This window comes from Anoplopoma fimbria, chromosome 13 (assembly GCF_027596085.1).
Source record: "Anoplopoma fimbria isolate UVic2021 breed Golden Eagle Sablefish chromosome 13, Afim_UVic_2022, whole genome shotgun sequence".
NCBI classification, from domain to species: Eukaryota; Metazoa; Chordata; class Actinopteri; order Perciformes; family Anoplopomatidae; genus Anoplopoma; species Anoplopoma fimbria.
This window is the reverse complement of record NC_072461.1, coordinates 23455804-23476674: the sequence shown is the minus strand read 5'-3', so window position 1 is coordinate 23476674 and position 20871 is coordinate 23455804. Positions and strand designations below refer to the sequence as shown.

Here is a 20871-nt window from a genome sequence, read left to right as displayed (position 1 = left end):
CCTGTTTGGTGGATGTGTCATATGTAAACTAAAGAGTCAAGACCTTGGCCAAAACTGATGTTCAAATATTTGTTCTTAATAAAAAAGAACATGGGTTCATTGGCCAACCTTTGAAAGCTCACAATGGACGAGTAACGTCTGATTTGTGAAGTTGAAATGGGGAGTCCTCGTCATTTTACCACAAAAAACTAAATAAGGTGACATCTGGCGGAGTTCTCTGCCATCATTACGATTTTTTTAAATTATTCCTCTCTCAGTTTGACCTAACTTTACATTTAATTTACACTTAATGAAAGTATATCCTGTCATAGGTGCATTCAGTGCGCACGAGGTAGACAACGGCGGTACTACTGCTTTTTACCCCACTATTGAATATTCATTTTCATATTCATATATAAGTTTTTTACTATTCACATGAATAAGAATTTAGAATATTTGTTGACAGCCCAAAATTGTACTTCTTCAACATTGTTGGACTAGTTAAAATCTTTTTTATTCTCTGCTTTATTTTTCCTTGCCAAAGCCCCACGATGCAATTTGATTGCTGAGTGAGGTGATAATTCTCTGAGTTTTCACATGACTGAACATGCAGTCATCGCAAATATTCAGCTTAAACTAATATCAGGTTTCTACAAAGTGTTTTTCTTTAGCTTCTGTTTTCCATTAGCGGTGCATTAAACAGAATTTTAAGCTTGCTGTTTGGAACCTTTTTACCAAACTAAAAAACTCTCAGATTTGATGTGATGCATCTGCTCATCGTCTGTACTTATGATTCGACCAGGAGAGATAAATGCCCAAGTGCTCAAATTTACTTACCTCATAAAGAAGGATTTCCAAAGTCCTCCCAATTAGCTATTATATTCAAGAAGACAAGATGAGACATAAGTTTTGCTTTTAAAGTTCTCTGAGAATTGTTACAGAACTACATTAATTTGCTGTATTAACAATTATTAAACCCACCCAGCTGCAGGACATTGACTACACAACTGTTCCTGTTTAAACAAAATGTTTAGCTATGTTTCAGTAGCGCTTAACATAACCTTTGGTGAATGAAAACTTGTAAAGTCTTTTTTGGGGAGGTTTTAATGATACATTTTAAAGTGTATTTAAAAGAAGAAAATGAGACCCTTAAAAATCCCTGTGCATTATGTCCCTTGTGTCTTTGCAGCCGTCTCTTCCCGCAACGCGTCATTCCTCGCGGCCTCTTTTTCACAACATTACAGATTAGGAAAGGCCGCTGGCTTCTTTTCCTATCAAGTTTAGCAACTCCACCGGGACCTTTTGTGGGAGATATATTTTCCGTGCTTCATTTGATGTTGCTTGTGTTGATATTGTGTTTGAAGTTTGTTTTTTTTTTATGCTTATAGTTCCTTGGAGACATTGTGACGGGGAAGAAAAAATAATGACACTAAACAAAAAAAAAAGAAGAAATAAGTGAAGTGTTGTTGACAGAAATTTGCATTAAAAATGTGACTTGGCGGTCAATAGCAGTTTTTGAAGATTGTGAGGTAAATTTTGCCCATAGTCATGTATGAGATGCTGCATCTGCCGAGATGTACCCAGGATCAATTCTACCAACATTGTGTTTTGTTTTGCTGAACAGCCTCGTGGCTATACATAACTGCAGATGGAAAGACAAGTAGGAAGCTGCAGACTATTTCAGCTGTGCCTCTGCCAGATCAATAAACACATTCTTATTTTTTTTTGTCTCTTTCTGAAGAACAACTTGAGGAGGATAAATTGCACAGTAACGGAGGTAAAGTATTGTCATCTGAGTTCAAAAAACACTCATTTTGGCTGCTCACCTTCAATTATTTTGCCTCTGCCGCTCTCTCTGTCTCATTCAACAGAAAGTTTAGTTTTTGGTAGAAGTCGGCTTGTGTTATGACTCATACAGCTTTGAGCTTTGACCCGTTGTGTTTTGGTGCAGTCCCCCATTTTTCTCACTCTCTTGCTCCATCCATTCATGCTTAATCTGCTTCACATCAGCATATTTAAACGCCACTGCACTGAATGTTCACATCTGATAACAGCGCTGTTAATCTTCATTACCCAAATTGAGTATATTTGCTGGTGATAAATACCTACCGCTGCCAGGATTACTCTTACTGCTGCAATCAAGAAGTAGAGCTAATGGGTGTTTTTAGAATCAAGTGCTTGACTAGAACCAATTTAGTTTAACCTCATGTTAAACACCATATTACACAAAAGTGTCTGCCCAAATTATGAAATAATAACATATTTTCCCACTCAACACAAGTGGTATCTAGACGTGCAAAGAGTTTGGGTTTTATTTGCCCAGATTTTGAGACATCTTTCCCTTAGATTTATACAATGGAGATACTAATTCAACAGCAGCATAGTTTATTTTTTTTTAGGATGAGGTTTCAGTAGTTTCTGAAGGGACTAATTATTGAGTAGAAAGTAGTTCCAATGAAAGTTATGAGGTTTATGGATTCTCCTGAGTAACTGGGACATTGTTGCCGTTTGTTTTTCCGATGGCCTTTTTAAAAAGCTGTGACCAGCATGAACAAAAATCCATTTACCTCCATTTTATAGGTTTCAAAGCAGAGGGTTTACAGACAGGTATCTCAAATCCTGGTTAAATTAAACCGAAGCTATAAGCATGGATAGAAACTAAATTGCAGATAAGCAATAACCTTGTTCATATTAATTTGTAATTGCTGTGAACATTTGTCACAACCAGGTGCGCCGTTGGTGTTAAATGTATTCTCTATCTCTGTGCTCTTCCAACAGGGAGCCAGGCGAAGCAGGACTGGTCCATCCAGTGGCCCACCTCTGAATCGGGCAAAGAAAACACTCCGGTGTGCCAACCAGAGGTCAGTCAGTGGATCCGGTACCAGCTCTCCCAAAGCCCCAAAGTCCAGTCCAAGTACAACCAGCACATGTGCCACAGCCCCCAGGCCCTGGCTCCCCCTTTATATGCCGATCGGCTGACCGTCGACAGCCCAGCCACAGGGCTCTTCCCTCCCCTGGACTTTGGTCATCGCTCCCTTCCTCCGTCGCCCCGCCAGAGACACTTTGGCCACACGCCTCCTCGGACTCCCTTGGTGGTCAACACCATGACCCCACCTGGCACTCCCCCCATGAGGCGAAGGAACAAAGTGAAGGCCCCGGGCACGCCACCGCCGCCGAGCCGCAAGCTCATCCATCTGCTGCCGGGCTTCACCGCACTGCACCGCAGCAAGTCCCACGAGTTCCAGCTGGGGAACCGTGTGGAGGACACACAGACACCAAAGTAAGTGTTAAACTCTGGATTTATTTAACGACAAACAGCTTTTCACAATTGTTTTGTTGACTTAAAAGCCAAAACCCTGATACGAATGCAAACGCAAAGGTCAAATGATCACCTAAATTCAAAGCACAGGACCTGAAACTGCTATCACTCTCAAATTGACTGAAAGGTCTATTAATACAAAAAGGGAGAAGTAGACAAAAAACTTAATTATGTTGCATTCTGATGTTGTTATATGCTGATGAGATGGAACACACACAAAATAATACGTTTTGTCCCTTGCAAAGTCTTCAGTTATAAATTCAGCACAGATATACATACATATGGTGCCAAGCATGTATGTCCGTTGTTACTGAAACACCACCCTTCTATGATTTTCTAAAGGAACACATCATGATTTCATTGATGAGAACATTCATGAGTTTTGTGTTTTAGATCAGTCTGATCTTATAAAGTCTTTCGGAGGGCGAGGGAATTGATTGCAAGTTAAGCAAGCGCGCTACCATTTGAGATAATTCCCCAGTGAACAGTCCTGTATTGAACTGCAGGAAAAGTTGAGTAGTTGTTTGCTTTCTATGATAACACGCTGAGTGGTCACCTTGTTAACCAGTCGGAGTGTGGCGGCTCACTTTTTATTTTTCTTTGCATATTCCCAAATAGAAATGTGGATTATTTACCCATTTGGCAACATATTAAATAGTATTTTATGTATTGATATTTGAAACTGAATTGATTATAACAGCAAACCTTGCATTAGAGACAATAATAATAATAATAATAATAATAATAATAATAATAATAATAATAATAATAATAATAATAATAATAATCAAGGGAGGAAGTATTCGGATCTTTTACTTGAGTAAAATTAGTAATTCCGCAATACAAAACAACTCAATTACTAGTAAAAGTCCTGCATTAAAGAGCCATCTAAAGTATGTCAATATTATATGCAAGTTTATCAAAAGTAAAAGTACTAATAATTCAGAAAACTGGTTTGTACTTGGAAGGAAAATGGACGCGTTTAATGAATTTGTTGATGCGGAATCATCAACAAAATGATGCCAAATATTCTTGTAATTTAGGACTAAGGCAGAATGTTTTTTATTGCACGCATTTATTTGTTGAAATGATCTCGTTTATCAAGTTTCTTAGAGACAATACTTAGAGTTGCTGTTGGTCAGTCAATTTTAGGAGATGACCGGCCTGAGGCGAACGTTGAGAGATTCAGTCCTCGCTCTCTCTGATCTGTACAAGGTCTCACAACGTAATTCCGATTTGATCCAAGTAGAAAGCAAAGGAAGTTAGGGCCCCCCCTTTCAGTAGTTTTAGAGCATAATCTTCCACCAGAGCCCAATCAGATTAATTCCTGCATGGGAGGACATCATTGCCCATAAAGAACCAACTGCCTGTCGGTAGAGATAAGGGGCCTTGGGGCTGAGTTTCCTGACCGGCCATGCCTGTGTCTGGTGCTATGCTGATCAGATTTGACCACAAACAGGGTCCACAACTTGGAGGTAATCAGGAACCAGAGTCCGCCTCAGGAGAGCTGCACTCATTCTGATAATGCCATTAGATGACAGCGCCCTATCACTGCTACACTTGGTAAACTAATATTTGGGAGTCGTCCCTCTGCTTCCACGATGGCCATCTGGGTTATACTTGGTGTGTGCACATGTCGGCGTGTGTGCGTCTGTATCCGCACAGCGAGGAGTGGATCATAGCTGCAGTGAATAGGCTCAAACGGCATTAGAGAATTGATTACCGGTCCCTGAGCGCTGATAGACCGCAGGCTGTAAGTTGAGCCCCCTCTAATCAATGGCCTGTGTGTGTGCCTGGAAATGTTGCAACTCATCGAGACGGGGCAGATCTGCTGGCTTCTCTGATGGCCAAGTACCTCTCGTAATACATCATAATTGGTTGGAGGATGGAGCTGGCAAGCATCAAGCTGGTGGCTCAGTTCTGGCATGAGGCTCTCGTCCTTGTTTACTTCTTATCTGTGTGCGCGAGGGAATTGGCTTCATTGCAAAGTTGGCGTCTGCTTTTTTCCTTGATGCAAAAGTAAATACCTGGAGTTAGAAGGCTGAAAGTTCATGCCCTGCTATATTTTCTAAAATCCTGCAAATTAATTTTCCTCACCTTCCTCAAAGGGCTTGGCGATATGGCCTTAAAAATACAATCTCAGATTTTTTTCACACATAACGTGATTTATTTAATCAGATTTTACCCCCTTTAAAACTAACTACATCCACAAAAGACAAATTAAATTATTCAAATTGGCTTTTTTTTATTTTATTAATAATACAAGGTATTTAAAATAGCAAACAGACAAAGATTAATTACCTAATTGGGACTAATAAGGTGGAAACCTTACTTTCCTCAAATTACCCATTTTTTTTAATAAATGAAAGATGCTTTTGTTAAAAAACACACACATAACACATACACACTAAAGACCCTCTCTGATGGGGCACTTTTCATTCACATCCAGTACATCGGTGGAACAACACCAACACTACCTCCAGGAATCAGGGAAGTGTTGAAAAATCAGTTTTTATTTTTAAACATCATCCTTGAACATTAATTTGAATTAATAGGAAAAAGCCATTTATTGCCCAGCTCTATTTTTGCAGATAAAAAAACAAAACATTCAAACATTTCACCACAGCAAACCAAACCCTGAAGAAAATATCTAAAATATCATAGTAAAGGCTAGTTTAATGCTGGTTTTCTGTAATTCCTGACCCCTTCCATACTACCAATATTTCCCCCCATTACCAACCTCACGATTTCAATAAGCTCTCAGTGCTCCTGAGGTTTTCATTTTCTCTCGCCTAATTGCCTGGCACTGTGGCCAGGACACAATAACCAGGGATTACCCTCTGACCCCAAGGGTCATTTTTCTCCCTTTATCTTAATGAGATAAGGCCTAACATCTCATTATCACTGCATAATACAGCACACAGACTATGGAGCTGAATGTGCAAGAATGGTCAGTAACTATGTTGAAGAGAAACTGAGGTTTGGTTTTGGCACTGATGGATAAGTGAAATGTTATTTTATGAAATTTAATAATTGCACATTGTCTTTTTTTGCTTTGGTAACATTCAACTAATTCCATTAAGTTATAAAAAACTGAATATCAACTTATAAAAGATGACGTAATTGCTGTTCCACACATTATACATGGACAAATGTTGAAAATGTTAGTTAATTGTATTCTGCTTTGCTAGAGCACTTTCTCCCTTTTTAGTATGTTATAGTCACAACAATCTGAAAACTGGAGAATCTACTCTGGTAATTGATGATCAAAGGAAGCTGGATTTTCAAATATGGTTCATTTTTGGTTTAATACACACTAGAAATTTTTTTTATTAAGGTTGGCTACATTGTGCTTTGTCTCTAAAGTTGCCTTCAAGTGCTTTCAGGGCATCCGACCTTTCCAGTGAGTAATAGCCTCCATATTAATGTTTATTTATCTTCAGCTGCACAAGATGTTTTTTAGATACTGTACCAGATTGTCTCTGCAATCATGGTCCAAAAATTGTTTTTCAGACGCTTCTATTGTAAAAAACTCAGCAAACACTCCGATATCTCTGTGCGGACCCTCATCTTCTCCCTCATGGCTTTGTGCTTCTTGGTTTAATACGCTTTTCCTGTGAGATAATGTGTTTTCCTTTCAGCTGGCAGTAAACCACAGGTTGGTTTATATCATTCTGGATAGGAATATTGAGCAAATTGCCTCCTTACCAAATATGTTCAGTACTATCTATAATTCCAAGAAAATCTCACCCTGAGATGAAACAGCTGCCAATTTTGGAAGTTGTAATGCATAAGAAAGCAAACTTTCACCTGCATGGGAGAAATTGTTAATCTTCTTTCTCACCACCTGCAAGTCCAAATATATTCAGTTGTGTTTCAGCCCTGGATTGGTCTGACAAAGGTCTGTTTGGCTCAATACAGTAGACTCTTTTCACATTTAGCCATTTTGGACTGAGCAGATATGGTAATTCTTGGTTAACCGTAGTTTTATGAGGCAATACAGAGCTGTAAAGTGAGGTGTTGATTCTTTGGAGGATTAGCAACACTTGATCCACATTTTCCTACATAAATATTACCCAGGAAGAAGAATTTAGGAAGAGGGATACATGTTAAATTAGATATAAAATGCCCATCAAATTTTTCGTTCCGTTGTCGAAACAATTTCAGGCTTTTTGAAATTTCACAATAAAAGAAATGCAAATAAAGTGTGTCTCCATCGACTGGTTTGGAGTGAATGAACTCAGCTACAGTGTAGTTTTGTCAGAAGTTAGCGCTAAAGGCTGCTAATGGCTGTAAAATGCCAGTAAAAAGAGTAGAAGAAGTATAGGTTGCAACCTGAAAACCAAACAAGTCGGCTTGACCATGTGACCATCTACAAGACAAGAATGGAGGTCTACAGGAATTTGCCTAAATTGGGCAAGTTTTTATTGTCATGTTAGCTAGTATAGCCTTATTTCATGGTGTCAAAGAACAGCATTCCCACTATTTTGGGACAATCAGAGAAGACGGCAACAGCGCAAACAGCTGATTAGTCATGTGAGTTAAATGTTCACGGCAAAGGCGTTTCCATAATCCACATAGTGCATCAACTATTTTCCACGAAAAAAAAAAACACCTCGAATTTTGCCGTCTCCATAAGACTTTTCTGATGCAAAATATTCCAAATGTGCATGAAAATATGTAAATAGAAACACGGCTTCTTTAGACACATGTAAAACATGAAATATTTTTAAAATATCATGATTTTCAACTCGGAGAAAGACACTGAGCAGATTTTTCTTGTTCATATGGTAATGACTCATGCTTTTGGTTCATAGATGTAATCTAAAAATAGAACTTCTTGCATGTCTTTAACAAGTAGCATAATCTTGCAAATGAGTAGCGTGTGAAGTCGTATGCTATTACAGCGGAAGCCGTTATATTTTAGTCGCTTCAACCTCACATTACCATGCAAGATCACAAATTTTTTTCTTTGCTGGTTGTGATACAGTGATATCTGTGTTGCATTTGCATAAATTGTATTATTGTACGTTTAAAGGAACCCTCTGAAAACAAACTTTTTGTAAAATGAAAAGCAAGTTTTACACTCACCATACTTGTTTACATCTTTACATCTTTACCATCAATGTCAATTTCTGATGACTACAAGGTATCAAAACACATTCTAAGTCTGGGAATATTGACAAAATTGAGGGAATATAGGAAAGCAATAAGTTTTAAATTAGTCTGAGTCATGAAGTGAACTTTCACAATAAATATGCATATACAGTTGGGGACTATAGTTCATATTTAAATATACACTGATTTACTTTTGTGTTTTGTACAATTAAGCACATTAAGTCCCTTCTTTTTTTGTCGTGGAAGTAGAAGTCTCTATATAAGGTATCTCATGCTGCAAAAACCAGACCACTAATCAATAAGCAAATTAAACCACAATGAAAACTATGGATACATAAAAGTTTAGAGTCTTATGCCAGAGGAGATTTTCACCAAGAAGCCCTTTATGTGAACTATTTGTTCGGTTCATTTCCTTCTGTGTATAAAATGTGAGCTAACCTCATAGATACAAGATTGAAGATGTTGACATTTGATAGCCAGATGTTCCTCATGCTTGAGAAGGCCAACATAATGAAATGAACATCGACCACAGAAAAAACGTGTTGACAATATCAATGATTTCTCAAATGTGTAATTTATTTTTCCATTTTTGATAAAGTCACAATAACAGGGCAGTTGTAACTCAGTGGGTAAAGCTTTGAACACAAGGTTGGCAGTTTCATTCTTGGCTCTTTCTCCTAAATTGCAAACCAGAGAAATATACATTTTATTTAAATTTCATCCAAAGAATAAAAATAGAAGAATAGCTCTTGGATCTACATGATTTAAAATATGATACCTTACTTTTAAACTAACATAAACAGAAAAGATCATTCCAAGCTAGAGATGCTTATTAACTTTTTTACTTTTCTGACCATTAGCCAATACCCTCATTAATATATCATTAACTGTTGACTGGCAAGATTAGTGCCTTGCATGAAGGGGTGCTGTGGTTGAAGTTTACATCCCTTCTCAAAGCTGAACACAAAAAAAAAATCTTCTGATCATCGGTAAAAAACACAGATACTTTCTCTCAACACATCAATCTTGAAAACCGGTTTTCCCAAATGGGATCTGCCACAGAATGGGTTAAAGAGCACACCCGAGGGGGATCAATACAGTGCCAATATCACTGTTTGTTTAGGTGTGATGACTGAAGTGTCTGCTGGCGCACTGTGAAAATGTCATCAAATCATTGGTAACCCTTTCTGATGTTGTTTCTTCAAAACCTTCCTTGTTGTGTTCATATTTCCTTAAGTGAAAGAACATTTTCCCTATTAATATATTTCCATTAACATCTTCTCAGCTAGGTGAGAATGACTTAATGACGCCATCGTCTCCCCACGTATGCTAATTTGAAATGTAAGAACCGTTTTCTGCAATCAATTCATTTCTACCCATCCCACTTAGCACCTGCAAACACTTAATCGTATACACAATGCACAGACTCACACAATCAGCAAATCAATCAACCCAAAAGTGCCGTTGTATGATCCTATTAATTACACTTTCAATTCTGTAACTCCCTTTTGTGCATTCCTGTTTACCACATAATATACAAAGTGATAAAGATTAGATAAAATGAATAATAGTAAAATAAATAGAGGCAAAAATGCCTTACACATAAAAACAGGGTAAATACGACGAAAACAACCACACTTGATCAATAATAATAATAGTTAAAAAATAATAAAAATTATAATAGAAAACCCACTGAATGATTATAATATTAAAATCGGTACCCATATTTGCAGAATGCACATCTACATCAATAATCACTCATCTCCATTCTCCTCTACTCTGTTCTTTTCTTTGTACTTCAGTTGTGCAGAATTTAATTCACAAGACAAAAATCTTGTAGACTGATAAAGGACTATAAAGCTACTTTTTAAACTGTATGTAATATTGTAAACCTCAAAAACTCTAAATGTCAGGTTTTTACTTTGTTATTGTCATCTGTAGTGGTTATTCACATAAAAACAAACAGTTCAAATGATCAGGAAATGAAATATTTTGTTCTTATTAATACAATTTGTAATGGCATTAGTAGTTCTAGTAATGTTTTATGAGCTGATTAAAGGTAAGAGGAGAGAGTGATGTGGTAATCTGAAGAGTGGGAGCAATTGAGCTACGATTTGTGCACTTTTGTGCTGAAATTCTGGAGGTAATTGCTTTTATTCTAGAGGATTTAGGCCTGAAGTCATTTTGTTATTAGGCAGCATTCATCATCGCTGAAAAACAAGGGATTATTCGGGCTGCACGATTATTTTCATTTGTTTGTAAAAAATAAATGGCAAATATGACAAACTCTTATTCTTACACAAGAGCTGTGTTAAGTTGGCTAATGAGAGTAAGTTCAACCTAAACATAAAAATCTCAACGATCGGCAGATATTTCGGTAGAGTTGTTTTCTTGTTTCTTGGACCTGTTATCCTATTGGTGTTTTGTGATTTGTTTCTGGTGATGTCATTTAAATGCTAAAAATCTAAAAAATGTTTCTAAGTACCCGACTTCAGGATGGTTTGAATAATTTTTTGGATTCTGGGACTGTGAACAAGCTTTAATGGCAAAGGTATGAAGTTCTCATTGGAGCTCCCCAGTAGGCAGTTCCTTTCAGGGATTTCCCGTAACAGTTTGATCCAAAAACACCCTATTTTTACCTTCTGAAACATGTTAATCACCACAAGTTCATTATATCGAATGCCGTAGAAGTATGCGCGGGTCGAATTTTTCTTTGAGACCTCCGATAGCTGTTGTCACATGTTGATAGTTTTACTTAAAAGCAAAAGTGCGCTGAATACCCAGCACCACTTAAACTTTATTTTCCAGCCAGGAGTGCAATGGTAATTTCATTTAGCTTATGTTCCAGCCTTTCTACTCCCTCCCCCCCCACCTCTGTCTGCCTGTGCCCTTTTCAAAGCAGAGAGGCCTCTTCGGGATGGAGTGTCAATGAATGAGCCTCGTTGTCTATGTTAATGAGTAGTAACATGCATGCGTGGAAAAGGCCAAGTGAGTTTTTATTCTGTCACAGTCCCACTTGGCACGTCACACCAAGATCTTTCTGGAAAGTGGGCGTGTTTGTTTTTTCCGACGACCTCTTGTCTTGCCCCCCCCCCCCACCCGGCTCCGCCAGTGGAAGCGGTATCATCATATAGTTAATGCCACCTTATGAGACTTTCACAGCTTTTTGAATGTTAAGCACTTTCTTATTGAATTTGATGTTTGCTAATAAATCACATGGCGCCGGGGGTTGGCATGATTCACCCTCTGCTTCTCTCGGGGTAATTCTACCATGCAAAAGCTCAGGGGATGCAAATTTGCATCCATTCCATGATTAATTTAGCTGTTTGCTTTCACTGAGCTGGTGTACAAAATCATATATTTCTCTCCCCCCTTTCCTTTCCCCTTTTCTCTCTCTGTTTCCTTTTCTTTCTGTGCTCACCCCTCTCATTATGCGTCTCTTTTGAGAACCTGTCAATGTGTTATTTCGTCGTCATCCATAACATCTACCGATTCCCACAGAAAATACGTTTTTTATTGGGTCTAGTTTTCTCAATGTGGCGAAGAAAGGGTTGTGGCAGTGTTGACTGAGATCAAGGGTTGAATATCACTGAGAGAGAATCTGCTAAAGAACTGCTATGAGATGTTACATACTTAAAGATAACATCTTAAAACTTAAACTTTGTAACAGTCGTCATTTTACATTACATACATGAAATTTGAACTCTGAGAAGCTGCCGGGAGCAACTTATGGTTCAGTGCACTTCGACATGCAAAGGCGTTTTAATTTATTAATTAACAGTAGACATGCTGCTAAATATGGATGTTATAACATTTTCTTGTCTAATGCGGTTTAAGGTTTGTTTACATCAGCAGCAGTAAAATATATTTATATTTTAAATGATAATGTGACCTGAACTACAAAAAAGCTTTCTTTCTTTTTCATTCAGAAGTCAAACTCTATGATCATGGCTGTGCCTATGCTTGTTATTCATGTATTTAAATTAAAGAATAATTAGCTTGGTAAAAGATGCAAATGAAGCAACTAAGCACTACGTATTAAGGAGATTAAAAATGTAGAAGAAGGCAAAAAACACCACAAAGCAAGCCCATTGTTTTCTAGATCAGTATACCTCAGAGTGAAGTATTGTGATTATTTATTAGCCATTACTAAAAGAAAAAAAAAGAGAATTGACAAAGACTGATTCCGTTTTAAATGTATTAACTGTAGACCTTATTAAAATGGTTTGGAGAACAAAAAAATATATACAATACAGTAATTGGCATGACAATGGCCCTCAGCAGGAATAACAATGTAAATTACCACTTCTTCTGCTGAAGAAACCCAGTGATATGGTACCAAGCTCTGGGAAAATATATCACGTGGAGCTTGAGTTGGGATTCTGAGGTCAAGAATGACCAGTCATAAGTATAAGTCTGTGTGCATAAAAACTCATTGTAGTTAGTGACAGTTTTCTGACCGTATTTTTGACCTGATTCTTCTCGAATGCAACGGGGCAAAGGCTCATGGGTATTGTAGTACTTAGAGCTCTAAACCACAGCAAAACTGAATTTCTTAAACAAAGTTAAAAGCATGAAAACTGGTGTTCATCAACAATAGGCTTGTTACATTATCCAGTTTATCCTCATGTCTCTATGTCAATCGATTGTTAATTGTTGTTAATTGATATTAAGGTAACCATTCAAGGTGAACTCCATACTAAATTATTATTTCTTGTACTATAAAAATCATCACACAAGTTTTTTATTCAGCATTTGATGTTTATGAAGTCAATCTCTTAAATCAAAACACACATTGTGTGTAAAAAAATGTATGCTGTATGTGTAACTATGACAAAATAGTCAAGACTCTGAACGAGGTATACATCTTACGCTGACCCCAAAGCAGCTGCCTGGCAGATTGTGCATATGTTTCTGAGTCACTGTCAATATACAACGCCTACACAGTACTGATAAGTTTATGACTTTTGAGACATTAATCTTTCATTTTACGATAATTTGTACAGTGGCATCAGCCTTATTCAACCTTGATGCCATATTTCCAGCATTTTTTTTTTATGTGCAGCTAGCTATTTAGGAAGATACAATCTAAACTCTGATTGGTCAACTGTATCTCAAACTGGATGAAACGGCCGTCAACTGGCACAACACAAGACAGATTTTGGTTGCTGAACAAATCTGGGATGTGGGCGACGGTTCAGAGGTCTGGAAACAGGCTAATCTGGAATCATCGACTGAAGAAGATGTACCATTGCTATGGTTACCTGCAGCTTACTACACCTGTGCACTAGAACGGTGATTCAACTGTTGGCTGTAGCTACACTTGAGCTGTCCAATATGGGATTGGACAGACATCTGACAATCAATCAGACACATTAAGTATTTTCTGCGACGGTGGGATAATTATATTTAAAAGTTTGTAGTTTGGTTTGATTTCTTTTATGGTTGTCCTAACAAAACACAAAAAAAAGGCTCCATGGCTCCATTACAACAGCTGCAAAAAAAGTAAGACTAATCTCACAAATAAATGCAGGAAACTATATGACTCAACTCAGTCGACTAAAATGACTCCTTACTGGTGCAGAGCTTTGTTTCATGAAGCGATCTGTATTCTGACGACATGTTTATTGTGTTTCATTGAGAAGGAAAAAAAACCTCATGAGCGTCAAATCGATGTCGCTGCTCCCCAGACGATCCGCTGAGATACAGATCTGCCTCCACCCTCGACACACACACATTAGCCGGCGATCTCTGACCCCGGAGGATTATTGGTCCCACATGCTCTGCTGCGTGGGACATTCACTGCGTAGTTGAGTGTACTGCACAAAGCCGTGTATGTCAGAGTGGTAGGATAATATATGTGTGTGTGTGTTGAGAGAGGAAAGCTGCAGATCCAGTGGTGCCTAACGGTGGAATGTGAGCGTGTGTCTTATTTTTCTCTGCGGACAAAGGCTCATCCATGTTAATCAGGGTTTTGGCCCCTTTGCCATTAATGACAAGTCAGGTGAAAGGGGATGTCAATACCAGGCCCTTAACAACCAGACGCTGCAAACCCTCCGCTCCACCCATCCATCCACCCATCCATCGGCCGTAATGAGTGCTCATCCCTGGCTCCACCGGCGGCCCAGAAATTGGAGTCATGATTATGAATTTATATGAGTGTTTAGGAGTGGCGGTTAGCCCAAATGCCACTCTTGCTGGTGGAGGATGGATTTATTAGTGTGATGGTTTTTCTGTGGTAATTTGTGAACAAGTGGGAGCTGGGTTGGGGCGCAAAACAGGATTTGAGTGAATGATTAGAAATGTCCTTAAAAGTTGCGTTATTCTTATCTAAGACGATGGGAAAAAAAGGACCTCTGAGAAATAACCAAGCTTTACGCTTTATGAGATTTTATAGCATTTACACTTTGCTCAAAGCATTTGGTTTATTTCATGGAAATTTTGTTTTGCTTTTGATTCAATTATATGGATCGTAAGTTTCCCATTACGATCATTAGTGTTTCATTTCAATCCGTTTTATGGAAAGATGAAACACTAAATTTGAAATGTGAGATGATGTCAAACGACGCTCTAAAAGAGACCAAGCAAACTAAAAAACAGGCTACATTTACGGCTGTCCAATGACCATAAAGAGAGTTATTACCATCGTTCATCATTCAGGCCATCAAGTGGAGGCTTTCATCTCAGTGTTTCTCTCTGATGTTGAAGTCAAGACAGATAATATCAGCTCCAGGTTCCATATTGTCTCTGACCCCCTCCTTTTTTAGGCCTCGCTGTCACTTACTGCTCTGCCTGTGATTCAAAACCACCACTTAACCCACAAGACTGTGGGCCAGATAGCTGTTCTCGCTTACCATGCTGTTGCTTTAATACTTGGGTTAGAGAGTTTAAGGTTTGAGCTATGGTTTCATTTTGGTTGAATCAAAGAAATTAATTCTTATTGAATTTGATGCTGGGGAAAAAACACGTAGACTTGCTGGTTTGCAGGTGACAGATAAGAGAAGGACACTAGAACATGATACAACCTCAAGACCGATCATTGCTTTCATAAAAAAAGCAAATATATTATAGTTTTGTACAAACAAATTTGATTCAATGGGGAACATCAGTGTACAGGTACATCATTTATACTTTTACAATACAGTTCAGTTAGGCCTTAATATATTGGTCCCTTTGCTAATATATTGGTTAACAAAAAACTAAACATTCACACATTTAGAAGTAGAAAGAAAGAAAATTAGCTATTATCTATAATGGTGATAGATCATTATTATAGACCCTTCACAACATCATAAAAAATTCTGTGCGCATGTTGTCAACGGAAGTCAGGTTTTGCCTCATTCATCCAGACGAGTTAGCAAGCTTTAAACATTGAATTAAAACTGTTAACGGCATCAAAATGTCTGGTTTTTGTTCAGAATCGATATTCCAACAGCGGACTTGAGTTCTACAGAATTCCGACAGAATCACGACCGTTTCAGTGCAACAGGTGTTTCGGTTTAAGGAGTGACCGTGTTAACTGGTGACTTCCAGCCGATGCGTCCATGATTGCTCACAATAACTAATGAAAATGGTTGGCATAGATGATAAACACAGGTGAGTGTGTATTTATAAGGACATCTTCATGTTCTGTTTGCGTTTTAAACAGCTGCCGTCACTATGACCACAAACGCATCCGACTGAGAGTCACAAGTCAAAGTCGAAGAGGATTTTCTATATTTACTCCTCTGCATCCCAGTAAGTGCAGTGCAGCCGGAGACTCTATATCACCTCTATTAATGGCAGCCATCTGATAAATTGACCCTTCCATAAGCCCCGCCCCCCGCTGCTACTCCGTCAAGCTGTCAGAGCTACCATGGAGCCCACAATGTCACTAGCGCACTCCCTGCAGACAGAAGGGGCTACAATATGCATTTGAAGGATATAAAGAGAATATCAAACTGATTCAGCAGTGAAAACACGTTAAAAAGATAAAGTAACTAAATTACAAAAACACTGTTGACATTTGCTATTTGTACACCGAGCGGCCAGTCTCACACAGCTCCAAAAATGTATTCTTAAATTTCCTATCGGGCGTTATTTGGATAGACTGATCAAATATTGGGAATCTAAATTGTTACTTTTTTGCCTAAACGGCCTGTTTAAAAAGCTTTAAAATGTTTTTTTGGCACGTTTAGAATGATAAAAGGATGATTTAGCTTGCCCTGAAGAAGAAACTGATTATGTGGTTAAACAAACTGACAGGGATATTCTTATTTGACAGCCCTACATGAACTGTTTCACGCAGATGGCAGCACTGCCTCGGGGCTCTGCTGTTACAAAAACTCTCAAAAGAACAATCAGTTGTCATTATAATTCAACTTCAATTCACATGCTGGCCATAACTCGCCAGGCAACAATAGGAAATGTGCCAACAATTTATACTTTTCTTGTTTTTCACGTAATAACAAAGGATCTTTGAAAACCTGTTTGTATTTTAATTCCTCAGAGATGAATGGTTCTTTATTCCTATTCATCCCAGACAATTCAGCTGCAAATGAGGCATACTTAGACAGAGCCGTGCCTTTGGGTGTTCAAATGGCAGTTTTTGAATCGAGTCCATCGGTGGCAAACATCCAAAAGTTGGGAGCCAAGAATATTTCATCACTAATCTGCACAACTTTTCCTGATTGTTGGCTTTCAGAACATTTATTCTCTGAAGAATTGCTCTGTTGTAACCCTGAGCCAAACTATCAGTTAAATACAGACTCGCTCACAGAACGTCTTTCCAAACAAGAAAATTATCACCAGGTGGTGGAGATGGCTGATGTACACCACAGGAAACAATGGTGCCTGAGGAAATGGTACTAGACTGAAGAAGTTTTAAGAATTAGTCCTCTTGAGTTGCTTTGGATCACAGTCATTACTGCTTAAAACAAATGTCACGTATTTCAGAGAAAGTTGTGCGGAAACCCGTATTGTAGTACTCGAGATTGGTCTTGGTCTAAAGATCACTTTTCTATTGGACTAATTTTGGAATCAATCGCATTTTTACTCAATTTTATCTCAGCCTCGGACAAAGAGGAGTCTTGATTTTATATCTGGAACTACAGGGATTTTGCTAAATTGCCTGTGCATTGTCTGATATATTTCATTGTTCATAGAAAACAAAGGTAAATTCGCACATTTTAAACATTCACCTCTGCAATGCCTTTTGATTATTTCCCAAGACATTTCTCATGGTTCACTTATACATACACACAAACAGGTGAATGAAGAAGGATCTTAATTTTTGGGGGGGATGTTTTGGATCTTTCTGATTGATTTGAGGAGTGCCTATGGTTTGCATGTTCCACATTAGGGCAGCAACTTTTTTCTTTTTTGATAATTGGTCAATCTGTTAATTAGTCATTTTAATTGAGCAATTATAAATTGGATAAAATAGTTTTTTCCCCCAGTGTTTCATTCAAAAAAGCCAACTCATTGGTCATGCACAATGTTCTTTTGCTACACATTGAGAAGGCATCCATGCATAGAAAATGAAAATGAATTTGTTGTTTTGCCTTCTCTGGCAGATTTGTGTCCATTCCAAATGACAAACGCATGATTACAGGTGAATTAAAAACAAACAAATGTAAAGGTCAGAAATATCTCCCATCTGTTTTTTCTCTGTTTTGTGATTGTTTAGTGTAGCTGGCCGTTAGCTTTAAGAAAGCTTTTTCAGGCCTGCCGGCTACATTGATCCATTACAAAATGGAGAGAAGACAGACGAAAGGTATTTCTGTCCAATTCCTTTCTAAAAATGTGAACCTGAAGATTGCCTCTGTAATTCATCTCATCTCATAGACTCACAATGAGAAGGCTTAAAACTCACAATGCAAAAACAGCAAACGAACACCGACCAAATCCCATCTGACTGACAAGCAGAGATGCTTTCTTCTATCTCCATGACAACACCTCTCTCCTTTGTCTCCACTTCTGCTTCCTATACTTTCTCACCTGGGGTTTGGTTCCATTTTTACAGTTGAAACAGTGGAGCTAAGCACTGTACATCCTTCAAAGGGCAAAATGGATGTTGTAGAGTCTGAGCCTTAAAAGCTAAAGGCGTCATAGAGAAGAAAGTGTGCCTGTTTTTTAGATTAAATGACACTTTTTTTGTCCTCTGAAATTCATCTTGCGTCAGCAGCAAAGTGTTCTCACGTACAAGAGTAAATACATCAAAGTACTGAATATAATACTACTACAAAAAGTTGTATTGCGATGCCGAATATGCTGTGTCTGACAATACAGGTACACATTGTCAGTTATAGAACAGTTTAGGAACTAACTGCACATAATGTGGCTCACTGAAAACTCATCTTTTCTGTCACTTAACTGTTTGATTGATTGAGGAAAAAATGAGTCCTGCAACCTGTTTAAATTTCTATTTGATTGCAAAACCAGATGATTCTTAAACAGATTCATAAGAGAAATGCTCGTCAACTTTCTTTCGGTATACGCACTTTGAAACTCGAGTCAAGTGTCTGAGACCTATTGTCTTTTGGGCATACCTGTCAACAAAGATTGTGGGTCAAACGCTTGACTCAAGTTTTCAAACTGAATATCCCCAAAGACCGCTCCCTCTAGCTTAGTAGTTGCAAATTATGTTAAAATTTGTATCAACCAAATTAATGCAGAGATGGAGGGCGACGGTTTTTTTTTTTTTTTTTTAGCATCTCGTTCTTATTCACAGAGCAGCATATTAAGTACTGACTATACGCAGAGCCCTTACTTTGACCCCAATGATTTTTACATTCTATTTGCCCTCAACCAGAATACTGTGACTTTTCTTTGATCTGAGCTGGCCTTATAAATGTTTTCATTTTGCTCAAAACCATAGTTTCTATTCATTTTTTTCTCCTGCATTGCTTCGCAGTGGAAGTTACTGTATGATGTCTTGGTCAGTGGTAGTATGAAAGTTTCAGATGGTGTTAACTATTTTCATTATTGATTATTCAGACAATAATCTTCAATAAAAGCAAATTTAAATTGTGAAGCATCACTTTGATTTCAGCTAAATGCTTATATTAACATGTCACATTACAGTGACAATGTTAACATGTTTAGCAGGTGTATTCATTCCAGTGTCCACCTAGTTTAGCATGGTAGCATGCTAACAAATATTTGGTTTTAAAGCAAAGTATTGGAAAATGTATGACTTTGACCTTATTGTGCTGCTAGAGTAAAAGTTTAGGGATTATCAAAGTCATTAGGATTCATCATTTGGGAACCATGAATGTCAGTACAACAACACTCCATTCAATCTGGATCCTAGCGGTTGATCAAGCAGCTGAAAGACTGACATCCCTACAGCCAAGCCACTAGAGTGGGAGGTGATAAGCCTCTTACAATGTCCCACAACCAAACGTGGCTTCAAATTGCTTGTTTTGACCCAACAGTCCAGAATCCAAATATATTCAATTTAGAGTGATATAAAACAAATACAAGCAGCAAAGAGAAGGTTTAAGTTGTGAGTGTTGGCAAATCCATTAATGTATTAACTATTTCAGCATTGATTTGAATTGAAGCTAGTTTCAAGTGCTACTGCAGTTACCAGTAGTTACAACTGAAAGATGCTTTCCTTTTATAATGTGTGGTGAAGTTTATTCTTGCAAGAAACAGCTGTTGTTTAGCTATTTTATACCCATAAAGACATTACCATACCATTGCTCCTGGCTTTATATGTCAACAGCAAAAAAAACAACACAATTTTAAACAAGACAGGCTGTGCACACACATCCCTGGGAAGATACTGAAAAGACAACATGTCACAGTCCGCCTTCCTGTCAACTTGTCACCTGCTGCGTCTGTTCCCCCGGTCCCAAACCACCCGCCTCGCCTCTCATCTGGTCATCTGCATCCTCCACCCCCCTTCTTTCCCCCCTCTCATTTTCTGCCTCCCACACAGCTTTGCCCCCTTTTTTCAATCCTTTGTTTCACTTTTTTTTTTTCCACCTTGGGTGTCTTGCTGTCTCCTTATCATCATTCTCGGCTTTCAATCCACAACCCACACACACACGATTCCTATTCCCAATGAGAGTGCGGTGCCTCCCCTGGCCTCTTGACAGCGCAGTGACACCCGCCCGTATCCCAGTGGGAGACGCTGACAGTTAAAGAGATACCAAGAGATGTTTTTTTTTTTACCCTATGTGTTGTTGTCACACGAGCATCTCGACAGATGATCAGCAGATGTCGTCACGATGAGACCTCAAATGACGCCCTGAACAAAACCCAGGGTCATGCACACGCCTACACACATGGATTGACAGAAACGCCCCCGTCTCTGTGTCCATGAAACATGTGTGATGGTGTTAATTTAGTAAAGATGTCTGCAACGGCAGCATAGAAGTGTCTTGTCGTTTCTTGGATGACCTGACTCAACATCTGTGCGTCACTCCTCTGACAAAAAAAAAGGTTTGGATTAAGCAAGTGCTTGA

At 38.3% G+C, this 20871-nt stretch overlaps 1 protein-coding gene across 1 annotated transcript in view; it reads left to right on the top strand.

Annotated features, from left to right (window-relative positions):
• The window catches only part of ksr2 (kinase suppressor of ras 2), a 94757-nt gene that overhangs the window by 23303 nt on the left and 50583 nt on the right, over positions 1 to 20871 (top strand). The window contains exon 4 of the mRNA XM_054611137.1: positions 2762 to 3259. Within this exon, the coding sequence (XP_054467112.1) occupies positions 2762 to 3259 (498 nt within the window). The remainder of the gene's footprint in view (positions 1 to 2761; positions 3260 to 20871) is intronic.